Genomic DNA, 23,739 nt, shown 5'->3' with positions numbered 1-23,739 from the left:
AGGGGACATCCACTAAAATTGAGTGTTGGGCGGGTTAGGACAGACAAAAGAAAATATTTCTTTACTCAGCGTGTGGTTGGTCTGTGGAACTCCTTGCCACAGGATGTGGTGATGGCATCTGGCCTGGATGCCTTTAAACGGGGATTGGACAAGTTTCTGGAGGAAAAATCCATTTCGGGTTACAAGCCACGATGTGTATGTGCAATCTCCTGATTTTAGAAATGGGCTATGTCAGATGCAAGGGAGGGCACCAGGATGCAGGTCTGTTCTTATCTGGGGTGCTCCCTGGGGCATTTGGGGGGCCGCTGTGAGACACAGGAAGCTGGACTAGATGGGCCTATTACCTGATCCAGTGGGGCTGTTCTTATGTTCTTATTTTCTTATCATGGATGTTAATTGTTCTAATTTATTTTAATCCTTCCTCTTGAAAAAGAATTTCAAAAAGTTGTCTTCCAGAAACAGGGCCCACATGATGACAACTGCACTACTGAGGATTCTGGGACATAATTTAAAATGGCCACCGCTTCAGTGAGATATGGAAGTAAAAGCAAAATATTTAAATAACTAAAAAAAATACAGCCAACTGATATATAAATCAAAGATAAACTGAAATTTAAAAAATATATATATTGGCATGGCAGCCTGGTATTAAAAACACTTTTAATTATAATACAGAAAATGGAATTGTGGGGTTCTGGATCGATTGGGTATTACAAGCTGTTTTTTCTTGAAATAAATAGCTTCTGAATAAACCAAAGTATAAAGTATTCTTGCTCCAAATTTGCTGGGAAAGAATTACAGCACGTGCAGAGAAAACAATTTGGGGCAACAGATTTCAGATGAAGTAACTAAATCTTAATTCAACACCAGTCTGCCTTATTCAAGGATGTCCCCAAACAAGCACACATCCAAGGAAATCAGGCAGCCTCTCATCATAATCTTTACCATCAATAACAATAATAATACGTTTGCTGCTGAGATCTCAGACCCAACCCTGAGCTTACATTGCCGGCACTCCACTGGTGGTGAGTGTTGCAAATGTGCAATGAGCACATTTGCGGCCCTCAGTGCCGGTGCTAGCTTAGCACTGGCCGGTGCTGGGCTAGCACTGGTGGACCACCACTGCTTTGCTGCTCCGTGGTCGCCTGAACCAACGGGTGGCAGAGAGTAGCTGGGGGCAGGGAGGAGGACTCTCTTCCAATCACTTTGAATATGCTAAAAAGAAAAGGTGCATTTGAAAAATCTATGCGCCATCCACACTTGATACAATACACAAATATTTTATGGTCATGTTTCTGTCCCCAGTTGCTTCCTGAGAGGGGTCTCCTCGTCAACTGTAGCCTCTGCTTATTCTGAAGCAATTTGCTCTGACATGACTTTAGTGGCATCATGGGTCCTTCATCCATCATGACGGCAACGTGAGAATTCCCAAGTCACACAGGTGAGGTCCATGATGCATGATTCTATCCTGCCCCAGCGTTGCCCATCCCTTCAGCTCCTGGCACCTGGGTAATGATGGTGCGGAAAGATATTAAGTCATTTTTAATTGGTTTTTAATGTTGTTGCTACTGAACAGCATACACCGCCTTCAGTGTGATTGGAAGGTAGCCAAAATGTCTTTTAAATAAATAGCAACGAACCCGCCATTTGCAATTTAAGAATGACCCACAGTGGGCTCTGACAAGCTAAAGGTGAGGTCAGAAGCACCCTACAATGATACATGAGACCCAGATTTTTTTTTTTAAAAGATGCTTTTTATTGACATATACCCGTAGCTCACCCTGCTTCATAATGATGTTGATGAAACTATAAGCAGCCTGTTTTATCTCACTGACTGGCTGCCTTTGAACAGAATAAATTTAGATATCTCTGCATTGTACAATTGCCAAAGGTTTGCACACCACATTCCTGTGTACTCATTTTTATTTCATGTTTAAATCATTTTTCTGTCTTCCTGGCCAACATCTGCAATTCCCTACAGCTTGAGACGTATTGCTGGCCTGATCCTGGGGTCATTAGGAATTGGCAACATGGCTTGGGCAAGACTGGGAAACAAGTCAACTTTTTCTTCCCCGTAGTATTAATGGGAAGTGAAATGAGTAAATGGGCTCCTTTGTGGAATAGTTTCAGCTTTCATCCTATATTTCAATATCTATTTAGTTCTCATGTTTTCCTCAAGGTCTGATTTAACTAAAATCTGTCATATCAGGTTTGCAATGTCTTAATATTTCAAAAAGCAGTTTAGATTCTGGTTTTGCCATATGGTGGATAAGATAAACATGGATATGTGTAAAAAAAAATGGGAGAGTAAGAGGACTGCATATGTATTTATTACACAGGTTGAAATATTACTCCTCAGAGTGATGCCTTTTTTTAAATAGAAGAAGCCATCAGTCTGCCAATGCTAGCATTGAAAAACATACCAAGTGAATGATATTCCCAAGGAATAAACACTCACTTTGATGAAACTGTAAGAATTGGGATGTTGGTCTTGTATGTTGCCACCTGATAAGCTTCTTCCTGTGGGCAGGTTCTCCAGGATGGAAGTACAGCAGAAGCCTTTCTTTGTAAGCATGGACAAATGTAAGTCATGATCCAAATAAAGCAAAGACTGTCAGTCCAATCCTGAGCTGCCCGGTGCGTGGGGCTGCAGCGGCACCGAAAATGACTGCTGCTGCATCCAGCGTGCCGCAGATAGCCACCACGGCCTCTTTTATCCCCTTCCCCTAGGTAAAGCGAGTAGCCCAACCATGGGGCTACTCGAAGGTCATCGATCAGGTGGAAGAGCCTCCATGTCAGGCAGCCAGCCCAACACAGAGGCTCAGGATCCAGTGGAGTGATGCTCCACTGGTTCTGCCTCCCTCCTGCCCTGCTCCCCTGGCACTTTTCCTCTCTGCCCTCTCCCCGCCCTTCCTCTGCCTCTCCCTGCCCCGGAACACCTCTTCTCCGCTTCCCCCATGCTCCCGCCCACCTCTCCGCTGCCTGGCGCTCTGAGTGAACATGTACAGGACTGTGCTGAAATAGTATGGAAATACTGAATTTGAGGTGACTTAGTCTTGGAGCTTGGCAGTGGAAGCCCATGTTATTTACTCACTTGTGTTACTGCGTACAGCGAGGCTTATGCCTTAGTGAGTCAGCTTGTTAGAGATCACAGTCCTAATAATTTGTATTCCAAAATAACTCCATCGACTTGGTTTGAGTGGTTCTCAAACATTTTAGCACCGGGACCAACATTTTAGAATGACAATCTGTTGGAAGCCAACCTGCGGTGATGTCATTAACCTGAATGTGATGTCATGACCAAAAGCGGCATCACCAAGCAGGAAAATTTTTTAACACCCCCTCATATACCTCATATTTGGGGAATGTGACTCCCCAAAGCAGTTACATACCAGGCCTTTGGCATCTCCCAGGCCTGGAATTGTTGTCAGCCAGGATGTGGCAGGAGGGGCCTTGATGTCCAGGCCTGGTGTGAAATATAAACATAGGGAACTGCAGCACTGTTATTATAATCAGTTGCACCTGTGTTAGGTGGGGGCCATGTGACTTGAAAGGATGTGAGCTAAGTCACGTAGCCAATGGAGGAGTGGTGCAATGCACCATTGGACAGCCAATCAGAGAGGGTCACAAGACTGTCTTGTGACTATGAGGTCACCCTACTCTGTTTGGCTGGCCCCGGTATAAAGGGGCAAACACAGACATCAAAGTGTGGGCTTGCTGTGGTGGAGTTTCTGTGTCATGCTGCTGGTTTGTGTTTGACTTGGACTGCCTTATCGTGACTGTGCCTTGTTGTATCCCTGACTTCTGGACCTTTTGACTGACTACGCTTTTGCCTGCTCCTTTTACCAATACATGCCTCTGCATCCAACAAGCCTGTGTCTGTGTCTTTGGGTCTGTTTGGGACCGGTTGCTTCCTGTGCTATCTCTCTACGCTCCTGTGCCACTCTGCTAGGAAGGAAGGCAAGGGTCATTCTCCCCTGCCAACCTGACAGGTAGCATATATTAAAAATAAAATACACATTCATTGAATGGAGACCCACCTGAACTTGGCTCATGACCCACCTAGTGGGTCCCTACTTAGTTTGAGAAACACTGCTCTAAGCCATCAAAACTGTTCAAACTTTGAAAAAAAACTTTTAACTGGTTGGATTGTGCCCCAAGACTTCATAAGTTTGCTTACGTTGAATAAGGCGATATAGTTGTTACCATGCTCCTGGGCATTCTGGTCTGTTATACTGTTTTTATATTATAATGCATGTTGTATAGAATGTGTGGGTGAGTGTGTAGAGTGTGATTGTTGGAATTGTAGTATATATTTATGCTTGTATCTCAAAGGTGCTTAAATTTCGTTGTGCTGTAGCACAATGACAATAAAGTTACTACTACTACTACTACTACTACTACTACTACTACTACTACTACTTGCTCAGTTCAGAATTGGGTTTTTTCTTAATCGGAGCAAGCAGTCACTGTCATCCTAAGAAGACTGCAAGATAGTTATAATGCTAGTATTCCTTGCAGCAGCAGACCTCCCCAGCCGCGCGCCCAGGGCAAAGGTCTGCAATGGTACCCCGCGGGCTATCACCAACCCCTGGGCAAAAATCTGCCCCCCCCCACTCACCTGAGGCTCACGGAGCCTCGTGCAATCTCCACCCGCATTGAGGAAGCCTCTCTGAGGTTCCCCGATGCTATAAACTGTGCTTCAGGGAAACCAGGAGTACAGTTTCTGCCCCCATCAGAAGCCTCAGAGAGGCTTCCACGGGGCCTTTGTGCCTGGGGCTTTTGCCTCATCGGACCTTATGGTAGTTCCACAACTGATTCCTTGAACGGAGTCAGCAAGAAAATGACATACAGTCATCCCGCATGGTATCAGAGGCTGGTTCACATAGTCATGATCCCCCACATCTGGCTGCAGCACCACCACTGTTGCAGGTGTTTAAGGGAATTGGGCTGGGTGAATGATCCCGAATTTGAGTTCCAATCTCTGAAGTGGCTGCAGTTGTGATTCACAAGGTTGGTTTACATCACTGTGCTCCCCCATCCGACTGTATTGTATTCCCTACAGTGGCAGGGCATGGGAGTGACTATTTCTGTGAATATCAAACAGCGCATTGTTATAGCAGACCACTGTGATCCTGTCTTGCCTCACCAGTTTAGAACTCAATCATTACTAGACAAGCTTGGGCCAATATGGAAACTGTTTCTTAAATACCCCATTAATGCTTGAGGATCGCCCTCAATGTTGAGTCTGAATTACCATCCTCATTTTTATTTTCTTGAGACTTACTTTTATAGATGATCGATCGATCGATCGATCGATCGATCGATCTATCGATCTATCTATCTATCTATCTATCTATCTATCTATCTATCTATCTATCTATTAGATAATTTATCACTCTAATATGTATAGAATCCAGCAACTTCTCTTGCAGCCCAGTCCTATAGGACATTAGCACTGGTGGAACTAGCTTTCAAAAACTTCTCACTTTCCAACAGTGCGCACTGTAGCATGTCCTGGGTGTGATGGTGTGCTCTGGATTCTATCCCCATTTCTTGCAGCCTCCCCACTCCCTTTCTATTCTTGGACTTGTAGTAGCAAAATTGCTAGTGAAGGCCTGAGGAGACTCCTTGTGGGTCAGAAGGGTTGCAGAATTGTAAGGGGATTTAAATCCCCTTTCCCTGTTGAAGCCTCCTGATCCCCCCACACTTGATACAGTACACCCATTTTTGGTGCAGTTGCACCAGTGGGGGGGGAGGGTAGGAGTGGGTCTCTGTGTGTGTCAAGTTGTGGAGGGAGGAATGGCAAGTGATGGGGACAGAGCTGGGCTGGAAAAATGAATAGAATTCTGGTGCATGCTGCTGTCCCTGAGATCCACCCCTTCCAGCCCCCAAATTGCTCTTCCCTCCTACACCACCCATGGCCTGCTACCACTGCCACCTTACCAGGCCTGGCATGGACCAAGTCTAAAGATTGCGGGCTTGCAGAGCTGCTGGCCATTTGCACTGATGGCTCCAATGTCCTGAGCAGCAGCGCACCATTTCATGAGCCACTGCAGCCTTTACGAACTGCAAGATTTGCTGCTGGAATTGGTCCTGAAGAGTAGAAAGCCTCCACATCAATACTTCATGTCCCTGTGGTCTGCTAGCATGAAGACTTTCCATGCAATAGGGAATAGAAGCCATGTGATAAATTATATACATGCAGACTAAGTGTTGGGTGCAACCTCAATACCAGTGTATCATCCAAGGTCAACTTGTGTGAGGCCACCACACAAGTCTCCTTCAACTGGGCTACCCACAAGGTATAAAAGTCTTCTTTGTTGAAAGGATGCTACAGCTTAGCGGGACTATAGCGCCATTCACCATTGAAAGCCAAGGGTTAGAAAACTCGGAAAAATGTGCCTTCAGTTATTTATCACAGATGCCTTTTAGAAACATAAATTTCATGATCTTCTTTGCTGGAAAGCCATGTTTTCTTCAGTCTGGTGTCAACAATAGGACAACCCAAGAAGAATTACCTTAAAAGCTTTAATCATGGATCTTATGACAACAAGACAAAACACTAGTGAAGCCACCTGAAAAACCATTCAGATGACTAGCATCTTTTTTTTTCTTCCTCTCAGCAGATGTGTTTTGCCTCAGTTCCATAAAGGCCTATATAAAACATATATACTCTATAAGACTCTGTAAGACTCTTGGGACTCAGCTTGGTTCAGGGAGTGTGGTTCAGGGAGTGTGGCTGTCTTGAAAATAACCTTTTGAAGCTTGAGGAGAAATTAGCCCACCCTGTGTTTTCGGTAGACATCTGCCTCCATCACTGAAGATCACATAACTTCACAAAGCTATGACCAGATGCTCCAGGTCATTCATTTCTAGAATCATTGAGAGTGGCTTTGATCATACATTTCGCTTTTGGGTCTTTGCTTTCGCAAACAGTGAGTAAGACTGTCGACTACGATTGGAAGAACGTGCCTGGACCTTGATTAGGGAGGATGTATGATGGGAAATCAGGAAATAGTCCTACAGCCAAAATGACAGCCTTGTAAGAAGTCAAAGAGAGCTCTCCGCTGGAAATGGGCATTGGGGAATGAGCGTATATGTGCTGTAAAGAACCTGTTTCACACTGTAAAGTGAACTGGCCACAGCCTTACAGTGGAGATAGAGAAGCCGGGTGAGTTTTCATTTTCAACTGAAGGTGCAGGAATTTTGAAAGCTGTCATAAAAGTCCGTTTCTCCCGGGAAGCATACTTTTACAATTTGGTAATGTACTAAAATGGATTTTTCTGCTGCTTCTTCTTTGTTTTTTTTTTAAGCTTCACCAAAAGCTATAGAAACAAGGTATCAATTTGCATGAGTCAGTGTCCTCTGGAAACAATAAAGATACAAGCTATTCAGTGTTCCGCTTTCTCCCCCCTCCCCGTCCCAAGTCAATTCCCATTGAGGTGAGAGTCAGATACCACTGGAAATCAGTTCGTGAAAATAAAGTTGAGAAAAGTGACACAATGGGAAACTTTTTCAAACAATACAATGAAATTTTTCAAGCCGGGCACATCTGAAGAAAGGCAGGTTTCACAAAGTGGGCCGAAATGAACTGTAAATGCGCAGAGGGACTATTGAACTCAGGGGATGGCCGTGAGATTTAATGCATGCAACACACCTGCATCACGTGCGACTCAGCCAAAGGCAGCCCACCTGCCTTGTACTGTGGCCTGTTTAGTGCTGCCTGTTTGATTCCAGGAAGATAAGTAAACCAGAAGGTTTATTAAGTCCCAAGTGGGCTGTGTTCATTGTGGTGGGTCATGAGTTGTGCAGGCCAAGGGTGGAACAAGCAGACCTAATATTATTATTATATGTTGGTTAGTCTGTGTGCGTGGGGGGGGGGTCCTCTGGATGATGCAGAGAATGCAGTCAGTCTCAGAAATTTACAAGCAAACACAGGGTTTCTTTAAAAAAAATTGTGCACGCATTTCAATGAAATCTAATTCATACAAACTTCATTGTCGATCATCTGCAACGCTCAAACATCACACGATGGATGCCTGCAGATCCCTCAGTCAACATTTGTCAGTGGTCTATAGATGCCAATATGCAGGGCCAGCCTCAGGACCAGAAGGGCCTAATGTGGGGCACTTGTGCAGGCCCCCCCCACACATCAGGCAACTGCAGTGAACCAGGCGCTTGTAGTGCAAAGCATGGCACCCAGAAATAGTTGGCAGTGACATAATGTCACCACCAAATACTTATGAGAGGCCCAAACAGGTCCAGGGGAGAGCAAGCAAGCCCACATTCCACTCACCATGTTGCCCACCCAAGCTACCAGAAGCTGACTGCAGCAGTGGGAGATCTGCCTGCCACCCCAGTGTACCCCCTCCCCCAAAAGCGGGATCCAAAGTCATGATATAGGCTACATTGTCCTAAAGCCATTCCTGCCAACAGGAAACATTTTGAGCACTTTTCTAGTTCATAAACTAATCAATGTGCAGAGCAATCCTATCTTGCGGTGGAACAGGCCGGCCGGCCAAGAGCCCTGTGCTATATCCAGTGCAGGATAGGTGCCCAAAGTGGTTCAGCTGGAGGCAAGGGGAAGCTCTTCCCTTTACCCCTGGGTAAGCCACTGCACCCCCAATGGATGCCTCCAGAGGTGGCATAAATCCAAAAAGAGCAAAGCAGCTTGGAGCCGCTCTGTGTTGCTCGGGAAACGGGGTTGGGATCGGGCATAACAGCTGGGTCCCAGCCCCTCCTCCCACTCCTCACCCACCTGCCCCAGGGACTGTCCTCTGCTGGCCAGAAGACCAACAAGAGGTAAGTATACTTTATTTCTTACCCCTCAGTAGGCCTTCTGGTCATCTATGGGTCTCCTTGGAACCATGCCAGTTATGTAATTGGTGTAAATCTGAAGGCAGGAAAGGGGCAGGTTGGGCTGGAAAATTGGACACAGGATCCCAGTGCAAAGCACTGCCACTGGGATTCACCCCCTCTGCCACCTTACCTGGTCTGGTGCAACCTGGGTTGGCCACTGGTGTGCTGGCAGCCTCTTTTTTTGTGCTTGGCAGCCATTGACAGAGGCAAAATGTCATTTACAGCAGTGTTACCAAGTTACCACTAACTTGAGATAGGATTGGGCTATCAATCTCTAATCTTAATCCAGATGTTTTAACAGCTTTCTTACAGATGCACACTGAATTTTTAAAAAATGAAGACCAGGGATCATTTTGTAAAATCTGATGAAGCCTCCACCCCCATGTTGGTTGCTACGTAATATAAGGCCTATCAAATTCTCAAGACTATTTTTCCACAAGACTTTTGATCCACACATTCCAGGATTCAGTGTTTACAGTCATAAATGCAAACATATTTCTTTGTGAAAAAGTCATAAATGCAAACATATTTCTTTGTGAAAAAGAATATAAAAATGTACACACATATACCACCTACTCCGTTGTATTTTTTTAATCAAAGGATTAAACCACAGAGTGCAGATTAGTTAACACATATTCATACATTCATATTTTTAGTCAAATGAAATGCCTTGATGCGGTATCACTAGCTCTGTTTTCTTGGTAAAAGTCACTTACACCTAAGTAAGTAGAGGTGGGTGAAAATGGTTTTATTTTTTCATGGATTTTGGAGTTTCCCAAAGTCAGAAGTGAAGAAAGCGGTGCTATGTGTTTTTATTCAAAATTTACATTATAAGTTATAATCACTTTTAAAGTGTACTATGTAGGTGATATAGGTAAGAGTGTCAGCAGATGCAGCCACAGTCATTACTCATGACCCTCCCAACTAAATAATAAATAAGAAGCAAATAAAACATTTTGGGGGGCAGATTTTTTTAAAAAACAAAAAATGAGAAGTGCAGAAAGCAGAGTTATCTATTTTTACTTCATTGTCACAGTTTTCATCCACCGCTACTAGCAAGTCATTTACCTGCTTGTGTTGGTATTTCATTTTCAGGGAACTATGTGTTATGTGTTCCTAATAAACAGTCATCTTTTAGCCTCCTGGACCAAAACATGTGTATCAAAGAAGCTTACAGCAATACCTTGAGTTTCATCCACTTGACTTTCATCACTTTGGTCCATCAGCCGTTTTCAATTATATCCACCTTTCAAATTTCAACCATGTGCTTTCTTCTTCTGTCCCATTTCATGTAACTTTCCATGATGTTCATCGACATTCTTTTGTTTATTTTTCTGTTATTTCTGTTTATTTAGATTGTGAATGCATTCACATGTGTTATGTAGTTAGTTATTTAAGTTTTTCACAGGTCAAAGTAAATTTACAAGCTAAATAAGGCTATGTTTCGACAGTCATCCATTTTTTACTTTTGTCCATGTTCTGATCCCTAACCAGACAAAAGCGCAGGATGTTGCTGACTTCAAATAAATCCTGTTTATATTGCAATTGAACTTGTTCACAAGTTAAGATGGCTACATAAAAATCCTGAAATAACCAACCCCTGACTTTTTCAGATGCCTCAAATTAAGGCCTGGTGCCAGTAAATCACATTATTGTTCCCATGAAGTGCAAGGGAGATGGATCATTTAAAAATAAAAAACCTGTAGACCTAGAAAACTAGAGAGAAACTTCTAGCAACATGTAGAAGTTTCTTTTTTTTTTTTAATGTACCAGAATTTTTGGGAGGAGAAATTCAATCATATCTCATCTGCAGCTGAAAGTAAGGGAGTACTTTCTAGCCCAGCAGGGAAAACATTTTTTTTTTAAAGTTCCACTTTTCAATTCATTTCTAGTTTGATCATTGTATATTTCTATATCTTTTTGTATAAACTGGACCATAGATTTTAGTGAAGAAATTCTACAGTGCAAATTATACATCTTAAGGATAAATAATCAACATCTGTATTTATTGAATTTTTTTTTGAAAAAAAATCACAATCCATATCCATGAATAATTGATTTGAAATGATAAACTTTTATTCTGAATATACTGTTTATTCCACAATAATTAAACACAACATTGTTAAGGATTATAAATTTTTTTTAGAACAGTATTGTACAAATTTTTACAAAATATTTTGCTTTTATTTGTTATTCCAGGCTTGTCAAATTCACAAAAGTGTCAAGAGAACACAATAAAAGGGAGAAAAGACCTGCCTGCCCATTTAAGAGCATTTTTCCTCTTAAAAAAAATTTTTTTTTTGCAGGAATGCACACTGAACATCTCAATAAAAATATTCCCTAAAGCATGATTGAGACATCCATAAAACACAAGAAGATTGGATACCTTCTTCAGATCTAAATACCTAGTTGAGTTAGCTTTTGAACAAGGTAGCGCCACTTTATTCTTAGCAAAATTATTTCTCCAAGATACGAGCTTCGGTTTTATAGAACAGATACAGCAATAGATGACACAAGTTGCTGGTAAGAGACTGCAGCCAACTTTTTACTCTGCACACTTTTTTTGGGAATCCTTTTTACAATAGTCTACAGCAAATATTAACAATATTAACATTGAAAAGAAACCAGTAACCCAGAAACTTAAGACTGTGTTACAGGTGTGGAGGTAAGGGAAAATTCTGAATCAAGGATGGGACTGAATCAGGGGCGGATCCAAGGGGGGGCCCTGGGTGAGCAGCACCCCCAAATTGTCTGGCAGCAGGAAAGAGCTCCTGCTGGGCTGAGGAGCAAAATCGAGAAGGGGAATGCCCACTGGACGGGGCGCCAATATGATTGGCTGGAATGGGAGCCCAGCTCTACCCAAATGGTAGATCTGGGCTCCAAACCCACCTGGACTTGGAGCCCAGATCTACCTGTTGGGTAGACCTGGGCACCCATTCCAGCCAATGGCTCAAAGTCCAGGCAGGAGCCCAGGTCTACCCACCTGGTAGACTTGGGCTCTGGTGTTGGTATTGATCATGGCTCACCCAGCCCCAAACACTGGATCCGCCCCTGGACTGAATGGTCTCTCTTTTCAGGAGATGTTACCAATTATCATCACAATTTAGAATTTCCAGATGTTGGATTTTGCAGGACCAGCAGTGCTGATTCATTCCTTCCAAAGAATATAAGTGACCCAAAATTCAAACATTATGTCTGTAAACAAGAATGCTTCCTCCCTATGGTCACTTTCTATGTTGCATCAGTAGTAATGTCTGAAGATCTACATCAGATCAGGTGCCTCAAATATATTGGCACTCCCAACACCACTAGGACAACCCCAATGGAAGGAGGATATTGGTGTGGGCAACACACATAAGATTTGAGTTGACCACAGAGCAGAGTAGCAACTGCAGTGTGACAGTAACATTTGAATAGACTTCCGCTTTTCTGAGCTTCTGTGTACAGGGGAACAAAACTTCTCCATATTCCTTAAATGATACTGAAAAGTAAAAAAGAGCAAGTAACACTTGGGTAGCAAAGGTCACTTAAAAAAGGGATACTGCCTATTTGAAACCAGTAAGGCCAGTGCTCAAAGTCAGGAAAAGGAACCATATACGAAAACTTACAAATGGCAGCAACACTGTTTCTTGTCAAGTTTAAGCAATAAAGCTTCAAGCATTAAAAACACATAAAGAGATCATACTAAAGTCTTTGAAGGTACAAGACCTAAAAAGCTCCTCACTCAAACGACTGAAATACGTGTCATGTTAAAAACTTGGTACAAATGTGGACCACACTCAAGTGTTTTGGCAGTAATGCTGGTTGTTCCAATGGGGAAAAAAATGAAAGAGTGAAACCATTTGTCTGCTAGCTGTTTTGGGGGAAAAAAACACAGATGATCATCAGATAATACAGTGGGACTTCATGGTTACTGTAGAAATGAAATCAGCTCAAACAGCTTCTCTCCCCTTGGTACAGTTAGAAGGCTTAACACAAACTTTTGACTATATATGCTAAATGTAAGACTTTTTTTTACACTATATTATAACTTGCGCCTCCCAAGCCAATTATGATTAAGGAAAGGTTTTTTAAAGCCAAGTCTTGTTACATGAGTGTGAATGTATAATCTGCAAGATACTTCACCTTTTTCATATAAATGGTTTCTAAGTGCTATACCTTCAATATTCATAAGGAGAGTGACATTTACAATGTCAAGGTAAATTCTCTCCCCCTCATCCTCCAAACTTTTTAAAATATATTATATATACATATACACACACATACAGTGCATTGTTTAAACATTAAACAACTGGATACTATTTGCATACAATCAGAAAAAAGCTCTCTGCAAACCATCAGCCAAAATCCAATAGTTGCACAACATGAAAAATCTGTGGGGTCAATTGTTTAGGCTTGGGCTCTGCTTCCTTTTGCTGATACCAAACTGGTTGTATTCTCAGAACTGCTATATCCAGAAATGTGGCCTGAACCATCTCATCAACACGCCAATCCTATTGCTCCCTTGCAATAGGGAACAGTGGCACTGAAATGGCTACCACTGTATCCAGTGGTGCCAGGGAGGCCACCTGAGATCTCCTTGGGGGAAGGGGACTTTAGTTCTCTTACCCCAAGCCCCTGCAATGGGACTACTCGAGCGCATACTTGAGAAGCACAGCCTGTGTCGGGCTTTGCAGCCTGATGCAGGGTGTAGGATCCAGTGAAGGAGGTCTCTGGTGGTCCCAGTCCCCTCCGGGGCTGGTTACTCCCCCGTTCTGCTCTCCCCCCATCCAGAATGCTTCCCCCTGCTTCAGAAAGCTGCACCACTGCCCGGCGGGTCCTACTTACTGTCAGTGGCTCTTCACCTGGATCCTCCCAGCGCTGCGACCCAGCACTGGTGCTCCCTCCTTGCTGGGTGCCGCAAATGTACTTTATGGCACATTTGTGATACCCACCACTAGCAGTACACTCATACCGCCAGCGCTCAAGCCCATAGGATTGGGCTGTCTTTTCCCTTAAAAAAGCTCCTGGAATAACTGGCTCTTGGGTGAGCTGCCATGTCATATCAGTGCAAGCCTGCCAGGAAGGAACACCCTCATATACCAGGTACAGCCCAGGGCTCCATCCTGCCTAGTGCTGACATAAGAAAGTTTGATTGGCTTTGAAGATTTTGGAGATACTCACATGCCATATTTAACTATCAAGTGGTTGCCTCAATAAAAAATAAAGAGCTAAATCTTGCCTGGAATATATACATTTGGGCATCTGTCTGATACTACAAGGAGACCCTGATTCTACTTTAGTTTCTCAGATATGTTTCCCAGAACGGGGTGAATATAGCAAGTGACAGGTAAGCACTTGGTAAACCAGTTTTTTGTATTACCTTGTGAAAAGTTAAGGATAATGTTACTACTCCCAGGTTTCTGTTTCCCGGTTTTCTGTTCAGATGCAGAATTGTGACTGCTTCCACATTAAATTGTTGGTTCCACACAGCGATTAATCTAGTGCTTGAAATGTTCACCCCATAATCATGATCTTTCTATAATTTTACTGAGAATTTCTCACTCAGCAAAAGTTCTATGCAGCTTCAATTAAAAGCTTCCACCTTTAATTAAGAGGAGGGCTTTAGTTACTAGTGTACTCTAATTATGTTTTCTTCTTAACTGAAAAAAACAGCATCACAAATGATGCCTCTTTATACTGGGGGATTCCATTTCTGGACCACCTGTGGATACCAAAAACTGCGGATTAGGAAGTCCATGGTTTCAGGGTCCACTGGAGCTCCGAATTGAACCAAAGCAGCTCCGCTCATGTATGGAGCCGTTCTGAGCCTTTTCCTGGTGACTTCTGGTTTCCACAAAAACTGCAAGTTGCCAGAAAACGGTTCCAGGCGGCTTTCTGAGCCTCAGAGAGGCCATGTGCTGTGGTATGGGGCCTCTCCAAGGCTCGGAAAATGTCCCAGACATGACCGGAACAAGGTTCCGGTTGCATCTGGGGATCTTCAGTGGGGCGATCCAGGGGTACGGCATTCATGGTGAGGCTAATCCACGGATAAAGAAGCCTCGCTTGGAAATGGAGCGGTTTTGGCACAAAACCTGATTTTTGCGCATTTTATTTGTTTGCATTTTAAAATGGACCCTGGTATCCACAGACTCCAGAAGAGAACCCCCAAGGATACCAAAGGTCCGACCTGTATTGCCACAGCTATGCTGAGCTAGTAATAATTAGAGACAGAAGAAAGAAAGAGGACATTTAATTAAAGGCATAGTATCCCTGAAAAGCCTTAATAGTACTTTCCCAGTGCACAATGGATAAACTGATTGTGCAATTGGGTTAAAGTGGGGGAAAGATCACTACAAATCAACCCTGAGAAAAGGTGTGAACTTAATATCGAAAACACTGGAATGCAAGGGAGGTGGCAATTACACTACTTCACTGACACTACTTGGATCCTCTGTACAAAGTGAATGAAGGAAGGATGGCAATTCCAGACTTAAAGATTATGGAAGCCACTGTTGGTAAATTTTTCTTCATTACTAAGCAAGATGCTATATACGATTGGATTGCCAAGAGGTTATATGCTCAACCTTCCATTTGGCATCTATGTTCATTACTGAACCTGCACTGAATAATCACATATTCACATAATCTGAATAATCACATATGGATGTTTTTGGGTGAAAGAATTCTAGAGATATTTGTGTATATGAAATGTCTCTAAATCTTCCTGTTCTAGAGATATTTCCATGGTTTACTTTTTCAAAGAGACAGTTGCAAATAGCAGCTCCTTCTGCACTTTAATGTTGGCTACATATGTAATCCCCGCAAACTGGATATCATATAGTCAGTGGGATGACATCACAACACAGTGTGGCCGACTGGACATCCTGAAGACAATCATAGTGAGGAAAAGGCTTCCTGAATTCCCTGTGAATTACAAAATGTCACCCTTGTTTGCTGACACCCCTTCAAAGAAGTCACCAAAAACTTAAATTGGGCTCAGCACTAATATTCGTCCTAAGATAGTGGTTCCGAAACTCTGTGCCATAGTGCCTGGGAATGCTGTGGCTCTCATCAGGGCACAGTGGGATTTCCCTGGTGGCCTTCCTGGCTTTCCTGGGTGCTGCCATCTTGGATCTCACGAGCTCTCACAAGATCCAAAATGGTGCCACCCAGGAGAGCTGGGAAGATGAGGCTGCCATGAAAGAAGGTGTGACCACAGTAAATTTGGGAACTGCTGTCCTAAGCCTGCTGTTCTAAGAACTTCTGTAGTCCTGCGCCCTACAGGTAGACCACAGCTGTGATACAAGGACATCTGCAAGAGGGATCTGAAGGCCTTAGGAGTGGACCTCAACAAGTGGGAAACCCTGGCCTCTGAGCGGCCCGCTTGGAGGCAGGCTGTGCAGCATGGCCTTTCCCAGTTTGAAGAGACACTTGGCCAACAGGCTGAGGCAAAGAGGCAAAGAAGGAAGGCCCACAGCCAGGGAGACAGACCAGGGACACAGTACAATTGCTCCCAGTGTGGAAGGGATTGTCACTCTTGAATCGGCCTTTTCAGCCACACTAGACGCTGTGCCAGAACCACCATCCAGAGCGCGATACCATAGTCTTTCGAGACTGAAGGTTGCCAACTGGGCTGTCCTAAGATATTGTACCTGGACGGGATTAGAGAATTTTATCTTATCTTTGTGACCCCTTTTAGGGAACTTTTGGATGCTAGAGACACCATGCTTGATGTTGTGGACTATTCTGCTTCTATGACAAAGAACAGATACTGATGTCTCCGTTATGCCTGTTGGTTCAACTCCCTTAAGCACCTGTGCCCACTCACTGTTTTCCGACAGGAAGACTGCCCCAAATGGCAAGAATAGCATAGCAATTCTTAGAGTACTGCTCTCCTCTGTGCTTCTTGCTATAGCTACAACCTTCCAAGGCACACTCAGTTCCTGACGAGCTAAATCGGAAACCAGCCTCATCTTGCTGGAAACTTGCTCCTGACACTGTCCAGACAAGTTCCACTCTATTTGCAGAAATAATAGAAGACAGCACTTAGCCAGCCACCAGTCTTTCCAGCGATTGAAATCTAAGACACAAACAAATACATACTTGCAGATATCTGAAATGAAAAACTCACTTCTCTACTTCATGAATGAATGCCATCTTCACAAAAGGAATACTAGATGAGGAAAAGGTAAATGCACCCTGACTTTCCTAGGTTTTTAGTAATAAAACTGCAGCAACAACAGGACGTTACCAGTCGGTTTCTTCCACCATTTTTAAAAGTAGATGATTTCTCTAGATGCAACAGAATCTCTTACAGCCATTCTCTTTTTCAGATAACCAAAAACAATTAAAGACCCTCACTCAAGTTGTTTCTCATCTTTCATCTCTAATTTTTAAGAGCAAAGGAACAACAAGGAAGCAGGAAAAAAATAACTACTAAAACCAGAAATTTAAATTTTGAATCCATGTGGCAAATCCAAATGGATGTTTGAAAAATTGTCATTGGACCCCAAACAATTTCTACAGGAGTTTGGACTCAAACTTAGATGAGAGTCATTTGCTAGTACATAGAGATCAGCATTTTTTTTTTTTTAAAAGGGTTGTGCTATACAAAGTAAATAATTGCATATTTCAGCTATTAGCAGAATTGTACAATATCAGCAAAGTTGCACATTCATTGGTTTAGCTGTCTTGCAATACTGGTTAGTTCTGAAAACTATGGAGAGAAAACAAAAGCAATCTATTCTGTGTCTACAATATCTTACATTGAAACACTATAATTTACTTCACTTATCTGATTCATCACCAGTTATGTATAAAAACAGTATTTTTTGTTTTATTAACAATCAAGTATCACTGTACATACATATAGATTCAAGGTTCCCCATTTGTTTAGATTTTGCTACAGTTCCAGTGAAATTCAGCTTCTCCAGTTTGCTATTTTTACTGTAACATAGAAATGTTGGGTGCTCCACAGGTGCCAGTTTTAGTGAAAACAAATAAACAGACAGACAAACAAACAAAAAATGCCCACCAGGTACAAAACAGAGCATCCACACTCTTCAAAAATAAATGCATGTAGTTTTGATTTCATGTGCTTGAAATACCTGTACACAGGGCTTCAGGTGAGTGGGGTTTTTTATCTATATAAAAAGCCACCTTTTGTGCAGACAATCTAATGTACTGTATCCCTTGTCAGTATTTACACTGCACAGTATATTCAGATATCTGTTTAACAATATATAACTAAAGATTAAATTGCATCACATTGGCAATATTTGGTTTGTCACACAACAAAGGAATCACTCAGTTACCTTTTCAATAAACTAGACTCTACCATCAAAAGATAACTAAAAACCAAACTGAAAGAAAAGGCAAAGCAACGGTTTTGTCATGCAAAATACCCTTGGAAACCAACGTTCAATATTCACCGAGACATTTTTATTCACAAACTTTGTGCCTAAACATTTTGGAAATGTTTGGCTAGCGGCGAGAGACTGCTTGGTTCAAGAACAGGACTAATCATGACATGGATGGTAACAACTGTGAAATGGGAAGAGAACAGATACCAGTTTGGGATGAACTTCACCTTTTCTGCTGAACTAAGAAACTCTCAAGACATAATGTTAGACGTGTTGTTTCGTTGTTGTCTTTTCTGAAAATTTTGCATTCATTTCATGAACCAACTCAGGCTTAGTTGATCACCCAACTCAGACTAATTTTGGCAGAAAAAAGATCATTCTTCATAAGGCATTTTAAGTTGGGGTGGATCTCTGGAGAGGGCTAGCCAGCATTTTCATTCAGTCAAACCACTGCAGACGATAGGGAAATCTGCCTTGCATTTTGAACACAAATGATGTTGAAAGCAGGCATTAAAATATTGGTAATTTAAGTAAGAGGGTGAAGGAAATGAAAGGGGTTTCCCTCCCCTTTCAAAATATTTGTTTTAAAGAACAAAAAAATGCAGCAAAACGCAAAGCTAAGGTCAAATAAATAGAAATCATGTAATAACCTTTTAAAGGGGAGCCCTTTACGTAAAAGTCTTTCGAAGCACAAAAACGGCTATTCCTCAATAAAGCACATATAGAGTTTAGTTCCGATGGCCTAGATGATGCAGCATCCATTCACGTCTACACATCTGACATGCCAACATGCAACCATGGTGGGTGCCTTCAGAGTCTTTCCCAAAGAAGATATCAAGTAATGGGCATTGCCATTTATCTGCAGTCTTAGAAGACTGACCCCCTTTTTTCAAATGAAGCGGGGGGAGTGTTAAACATTTCGGCAGGATCTTGATTTGTTACACAGGTTTTGGTTTTAACATGGTCATAACTGACAGTGTCTACTGCCAGATAACAGCCAGAGCAGGATAAACTGGATTCCTACCATAGACCACAGTGGTGGGCTCAATCCAGAGACCCCACCACAGTCTGTTGAATTCTCCTGCAAGGGAGAGAGAGAGAGAGAGAGAGAGAGAGAGAGAGAGAGAGAGAGAGAGAGAGATGTCATTATCAGTTGAACTTTTACTCAACTCACAGAGCATTTGTGGGCTGATTCAAACAATTTTTCTCACCTTAAGAACACTTGTGTAGTTTGTCTTCATAAGGCTGATCCACATGGGAACAAGCCTTGTGAATGGGATTACTAAAGCTTTAGTATCCATGTACCTCGCTCTTTAAAGGCTGCCACCACAAGACAAGGTGTGACACAATATGCCCCAGTGCCTGATATTTGTAGGAAACTCAACTTCCTGTGAGAGGACATTTTAGCTCAACACGTAGCCTGCAGTGCAGTGAAAAGAGCCTATAACTTACTAAGAACAATTCTTTTGGTCGTATTCCCCCACCCCTTGACTTGCAAGATAACCCTGATGAATTTAAATTATTCACATGTACCTTACAACAGAAAGACAAAACCACAGGCTCATTCTTGAAACACACCACAATGCATGCATTTATAGATGCACATTCAAAGAGTACAATAAAAATGTTGGAAATAACCATTAGGTTTGGTGCTAAAACACTCTCTTCCATTTAGGCTGTCTCCATTGTTACTGTTTAAAACATATTTTCTACATAGTATGCCTGGAACCAAGGGCATCATATGACTATATCAAGCTCTTCATACAAAGTCACACTCTTTGGTGATTTAGGGTGCAATCCTATCCTGCACTGGAACAGCCAAGGATTGCGGACATAAGTGACTCAGCCAGAGGCAAGGGGAAACATTTCCCCTTACCCCTGGGTAAGGGCCATTGGCGCCTATGGGTCTCCTTGGATGCACCACCTATTGAGGTGGCGCAAGTTCAAGGAGAGCGGAGCGGCTTGGAGCTGCTCCATTCTCCCTAGGAACAGGGGTTGGGATCTGGCATAACTGCTGGATCCCAGACCCACCTCCTGCTCCCTGCCTGCCAACCCCCTGGGCCACCCACTGCCTGATCTCCCCCAGCCCCTGAATGCCTCCCTCATGCCTCCCCCCAGCCTACCTTTCGGCCTTGCGTCGGCACATCCAAGTCGAGGCAAAGTGCTGGGAGGAAGCCGGTGCGGAGCTTGCATCAGCCTCTGCAGACCAGCGCCTTTCGGAGCGCCAACCCGGCTTCCTCCTGAGGAGGCACAAACATGCCTTATGGCACATTTGCAACCCTCTTGGGCCAGCACAAAGGACTTGCCTGGCAGTGGGTCTCCAGGTACTCAGGTGGAAGTTCTTCTCCAGTTTTTCTACTTGATCTTTTTGGGACGGGAGGATTAAATCTTATACGTCCAAGCATGTGCCTGTGTTGGGGTGGCACTTTTTCAGCCACGGTGGTCATGGAAATGGCTAGTAATCATATCTACAATTACTTGCTTGGCATGCTACATCTGTCCAACCAATCATGTGCTCAAATAGAGAGAAAATATAAACATGTCAACCTAAAGAAACACTTATAAATAACTAACAGAGCAATCCTAGAAGGCACTTGGGCCAGCACAAGTCCCTTGCATCAGCCCAGGAGGGTCGCAAACGTGCCTTAAGACATGTTTGTGCCTCTTTGGGATCAGCAAGACCGGTGTGCACTGGCCTGTGGAGGTTGGAATAAGCTTATGCGCCAACGGAGTTTCTGAGTCATGCTTTGGCCAAGCTTGGCCAATGTAAGACTTGGGATGGGTGGGGAGGAGGCAGGGAGGAGGCAGGAGGGAGGTGTTCCTGGATGAGCGGTGGGTAGCCGCAGGGGTGGGCGGCAGGGCTGGGATCCGGCAGTTATGCAGGATTCCAACCCCCGTTCCCAGTGAGCTCAGAGCGGCTTCAAGTCACTCTCCTCAGACTTGTGCCACTTCAGTGGTGGCGCAAGTCCAAAGAGACCCATAGGGGCCAAGGTGCCTTATCCAGGGGTAAGGGGAAAAGTTTCCAAATCCCAGTCCCACCTCCTACTCCCCACCCGCCCGAAAAGTTTCCCCTTACCTCTGGCTGAGCCACTTTGAGCCCCTGTCCTGTGCTGGATAGAGCAGAAGCCTCTTGGCTTGCCTGTTCCAGCGCATGATAGGATTGTGCTCTAAATGACTGTAGTCTCTTGGGGGGGTTCATAGTTTGGCACCAATACAAAGCTATTGGCAGGATGCAGGGAACTGCAAGCAGTGGTTAATTCACTGAATCAGTTTTTCCTGCAACTCCCAATCAGTGGACCCATAAGAATAACATGACACGGGGTTCTGGCAATGGAGAAGGGATTTCAAAATCATACACCTCCATGTTCAAGAGGAAGGGCTATTTCACTCATACAATTACTTTTGTGGGATCCAACCCATCCTGTCTTGCTGAAAGACTAATGTTGCAATCCTATGCATGTCTATTAAGAAGCAATCCCCATTAAATTCAATGGCACTTAGTTCCAGGTAAGTGTGTACAGGACTGTATCCTCAGTCCTCTTCAGATCTGCTGACAATCTTAATAAAGGTTTCTCCATTCCAATTTTGTCCAACAATTTTGTTATTGTTTGTTATTATTATTGTTAACAGCATTTAAACAGTAAAGTTGGTTGCTTTTATTCTATAAATTCAAAATTTGGGTAGTTATTAACAAAACCCTAAGAAAAATATGTTGTGCTATGGTGCAAAATTCCGTAATTTGATGATGCACTGAACTTTTACAGTTGTTTAGTTTGGCTTCATCTATTTTCTTTTGAGTCAGGTTGCAACAGTTTTGTGGCTGACACCAAACTAAGAATTCAGCTGGTCTTTCCTCAAGTGAGAACGTTTGTTATAGTAGTCTGCTCCTTCCCCCCACCTCACGAAGTCAGAAAATCCAATGGCCAGGCTGTTAACACTTAGTACTTACTGATGAATCTAAAATCATATAAGGACCAGTTCCCTAAATGTATGGAATTCTAATGAAAATGGAACCAAATAATTCAGGTAAAATACAATCAATTATGGAGAATTAATCTTTAAAAGTCCCTGCACCCAAAATGTTGGATTATATATGAAAATTTGGTCTGAACAACACTTCACAGGTCCAATCCTATCCCCTCTGCCACCTATTGGCGCAACGGTATGGATGCCATTGTGTCAATTTCCATACAGGCTCAGTGACTTACAAAGGGAAATGATCTGGCTCCTTATGAAGGGAACTGAGCAATCTGATTATGACCATACAGACATGTTCCCCCCCTCTGTGTGTGTGTGTGTGTGTGTGTTTGTTTGTTTGTTTGTTTGTTTGCTGAGTGTGCAGAGTGCTATGGTGGCTGCACGGTTGCAGCGATTGGCGTCCAGAGCACTTGGCAGATGGTGTAATAATACACAGTAGTGTAATAATCTGCAGCCACGGAGTTGCAAGTTGCTCGGGGCTTTGATTCAAGAGGCGCAGCTGCAAGGCTTATCAGAAAGGCTGATGTGGACACATATTTACTTGCTGCCTCAGTACTGGCCATGAGATTGCTTCCTTCAAACATTGCCACAGCAGTGTGAAAATGGTAACCTATGAATCAGTCCTGATTCTTGCAAAGCTAGCTCTATCTTCTTGAATTTAAACTCTTCCAGAATTGATTCTGATTCGGGGTACCTTCAGATAGTACCAGTGCAATCCTATGCATGTCTACCCAAACAAAAGTCTCACTGACTACAATAGATTCGTTCCCATAAAAATGCGTACAGGACTACAGCCTAAAAAGTGTACTATTGGTCACTGAATTAGCACATTTCAGATAACTGCTAAATAAGTGCTACTTTTCAGTGGTGAGATACTTTAATCATGGAGTGGAAATAAATGCTTTCAAGATATTCTTTTGAAGACACCTAAACTCCATGTACTTGGGAGTACTGTCATCTGTGAAATGGACACAAACTTATATCATCTTTGGAATGACTGCATATAACCTGTTCATCTTAGGCTTTCTTGATAAAAAGTCATACGCTTTTTATGTGTACACTTTTTATGTGCATACTATATTTTTACTTAGGCAACATGTGCAATGGAGACAAACATAATGGTGAGTGACTCAATCAAGATGAAGTCAAAGACTGAGAGGTTTGACTTTGGAAAGTACTAAATAAAATCTTGCACCACTCTCAAAGTTGCTACGGAACTTAGTAGTTCTTCTGGAATGTCCTGTGAACCTCTGAGCTAAGATTCTTTATTAACATGTTCATCCAAAAGAGATCAAGGGGCAAGAAAAAATCATTGACTCATTATGCAATTTATTGTTTTAGCTTCAAGAGATTATCTGATAGCCAGCCTGGCCTCTTTTCTCTAGAATAGACTTGGAAAACACTTTCCAGTCAGACTGTTTTGATTGATTGCTGTGGTTAAGAACATAACCTCTCTGCAGACGCGTGTGGCCTCTGGGACCCCAAGTGCCTCTGGGAACTAAGTGCCAGGTAAGGCACAAGAGTTTAGCATCTGGGCGAGGAGAAGGCAAGGAGA

General features: G+C 43.0%; 1 protein-coding gene across 5 annotated transcripts in view; it reads right to left on the bottom strand.

The window, feature by feature from the left end:
* Positions 1-10,930: 10,930 nt before the first annotated feature.
* The window catches only part of CACNA2D1 (calcium voltage-gated channel auxiliary subunit alpha2delta 1), a 472,859-nt gene continuing 460,050 nt past the window's right edge, over positions 10,931-23,739 (bottom strand). For 3 of the 5 annotated variants that reach the window (XM_066634567.1, XM_066634569.1, XM_066634571.1), the window contains one exon: positions 19,170-19,287. In XM_066634567.1, coding sequence (XP_066490664.1) covers positions 19,251-19,287 — 37 coding nt within the window. In that variant the 3' untranslated portion in view covers positions 19,170-19,250. Of the gene's footprint in view, positions 19,288-23,739 lie in introns of all 5 variants that reach the window. The other 2 variants (XM_066634568.1, XM_066634570.1) reach the window with 1 other exon arrangement.

The sequence above is a fragment of the Tiliqua scincoides genome, chromosome 7 (assembly GCF_035046505.1).
Source record: "Tiliqua scincoides isolate rTilSci1 chromosome 7, rTilSci1.hap2, whole genome shotgun sequence".
NCBI lineage: Eukaryota > Metazoa > Chordata > Lepidosauria > Squamata > Scincidae > Tiliqua > Tiliqua scincoides.
The sequence above is the reverse complement of the archived record's forward strand: the minus strand, read 5'-3'. Positions and strand labels throughout refer to the sequence as shown.